A 2,540-nucleotide genomic window follows, 5' to 3' on the forward strand; every position below is an offset into this window, starting at 1 on the left:
AACAAAAATAAAATCACCACTTCAAAATAGAAGTCACTCCAAAATAAAAGTAGCAAAATTTTATTTTTATAGAAAAAGTTAACTTCCATAATACAAGCCTGAAGTCTTTGTATTCTTCTTGTAGCTTCAATGTCAAACGTTCATGGAGAAAGAACTGGCAGTTCAAACAACAGCTGGAAACAGTTAATGAAGAAATAACAATAAAGTCCCACAAAACAGTCTCACAATCATTTTATGAGTAACTTAACTTTTCGTTCTAGGACAGAGTGAGATGTTTAATGGAAGCTTCATCCTTAGACTTCAAAATGGCCAATAAATTCCCTGGTAACTACTACCAAGGGGAATAGCCTGGTTTATTTGCACATGAGTAAGTACAGGTGCTAAGTCACTACTAGTCCCATATCCAAAGAAATAATCTCCAGGGTAGCCATGAAAAACAGGTAGATAACTGTAGACACTCTGGAAATCACCAAATACTTGAGCAAAGTTAAGTCCATCAGTGCTGACTGAGAAAGGAACAGGAACAAACGTGGAAGGAAGGCCTCCACCACCAACTGCCCCCAAAACACTTTGGTTTGCTCTGAAAGCATTTTGATTTGTTCCAAATGCATTTTGATTTGCTACCAAAGCATTCTGATTTCTTCCAAACTCATTCAGATTTTCTCCCAAAGCATTTTGGGTTGCTCTTAAAGCTGGCTGGTTTGCCACCAAAGCATTTTGCATTGTCCCTACAGCGTTTGGGCATGCCCCCAAAACACTGAGATCTTCCTCGAAAGCATTGAAATCTGCCCCGGAATCATTTTCATTTTCTCTGGAATCATGTGAGTTTGCTATTTGATCATTTGGGTTTTCTCTTTCAGCACTTAAGTTTTCTCCTGGAACATCTGAGTTAGCTCCGGGGCAGCCACGATGGCGGCGGTGATGGCTGCTGCCTCCCAAGAGGTTGCCTAAACCAGTAATGGAAGCTTCTCTTCCCGCCTTGCGTGGATGCCTAAAATATTCTTTTGGGATGGCCATTTTAACTTCACAGCGGCTGGCGCCAATGAGATGGTATTTGGTTTCTAACAGCCTCCTCACAGGGTTTTCATCAGTGTAAGTGATGAAACAGAAAGCCCGTCTTTCGTTTGTTCCTGGACACAATGGCAGCTCAATATGCTCGATTTTTCCAAATGTGCCAAAGTACCTTCTGATTCTTTCTTCAGGGATACTTGGGTTCAACCCACCCACAAAAATCTTTTTGGTGGGGAATTGAGATTCTACAGGTTTCGCCTTTTTAAGTTCTATTTTCTTGCCGTTCACTTCATGCTGTTTTACTTGGAGCACCTTTTCAACAGTGGCACAATCTTTGAAAAGCACAAATCCAAACCCCCTCGATAGCCCAGTGTTTGGGTCAGTTTTTATCATAAAATCTATGATCTCGCCAAATTGAGACAAATATTCAAAAAGAGCTTGCTTACTGATAGCATGCGATATTCCTCCGATGAACATTTTGCTGGCATCCTGCTGACCCTTGCTGGCCTCAATTTTGAACCCTTCAGGGAATTCGGTTCTTTCATGGAGTTTTCTCAGTGCAAAATGGGTGGCATCCATTATAGCGACACTGGAGACTACTTCACCGTTGGCGAAAATCATGGCTGACGCGGTGGCGCAGAGGAGGATGGGAGATGGGGATTGGTGGGGGTAAGGTGACGAAATAGACGTGATGATGTAGATGTGCGTAGTCGCTGTTTCGAATTTTAAAATGGGCACCAGGTGTGGGGATCCATCCCAGCTTTGAGATGGGGTCTCGGGAACTTTTTGCTTGAGTTGGCATCAAACCATGATCCTCCCAATCTCCACCTCCCGAGTACCTAGAATTATAAGCTTGAGCCAAAAAGAGTGGGAACATTTTTAAATGATAGCTTTATGGAGATTACTTTACATACAATACAAGTTATCATTATAATATTTTATGTATATTTGCAGAATTGTACAATCATTACTACAATTCAACGTTTTTTTAAATTTTTTAGTTTTGCAATCCAACTTTAGAACACATGTGATCCCCCCAAATAAACTGTACCCCACTAGGCAGTCACTCCTTATTTCCCCTCAACCCTCCCAATTGTAAAATATGTGATCTTTTCCAATTTCTTTCACTTAGCCTGTTTTCAAGGTTTATGTTGTGGTGTATGCTATTATTTTATTTTGGGGGTAAATAATATTTCACATATATATGTACATATATATTACATTTGTTTATCCATTTGTCTAAAATGACATTTGCCAGCTTTGATCTTGTTATTTTACTACATATCTGCATCAGAAAAGTATAGGAGATTTTTCTGACAGCCATTCTCATTTTTGGTATGATCAGTGAGGACATATTGTCACAACGGTCTATACTACTTGAGATGGTATTTAATATTAGCTTAACTTGTCCTTGTGTATGTAGAACACAGCTCAAATTTTAAATCATTATTTTGTAAATTTCCATCCTCATCACTAGTCATCAGATATAATCAAGCAATTTGTGTGTATCTCTCTCTTCTTCAAATATT

General features: G+C 39.4%; 1 protein-coding gene across 1 annotated transcript; it reads right to left on the reverse strand.

Moving 5' to 3' along the window:
* Positions 1–300: 300 nt before the first annotated feature.
* Positions 301–1,566, reverse strand: LOC109675595 (uncharacterized). The gene has a single exon (XM_074062248.1). It carries the CDS (start codon positions 1,486–1,488, stop codon positions 301–303), a length of 1,188 nt encoding a protein of 395 aa, XP_073918349.1. The 5' UTR covers positions 1,489–1,566.
* Positions 1,567–2,540: the final 974 nt, after the last annotated feature.

The sequence above is a fragment of the Castor canadensis genome, chromosome X (assembly GCF_047511655.1).
Source record: "Castor canadensis chromosome X, mCasCan1.hap1v2, whole genome shotgun sequence".
Classification (NCBI taxonomy): Eukaryota; Metazoa; Chordata; class Mammalia; order Rodentia; family Castoridae; genus Castor; species Castor canadensis.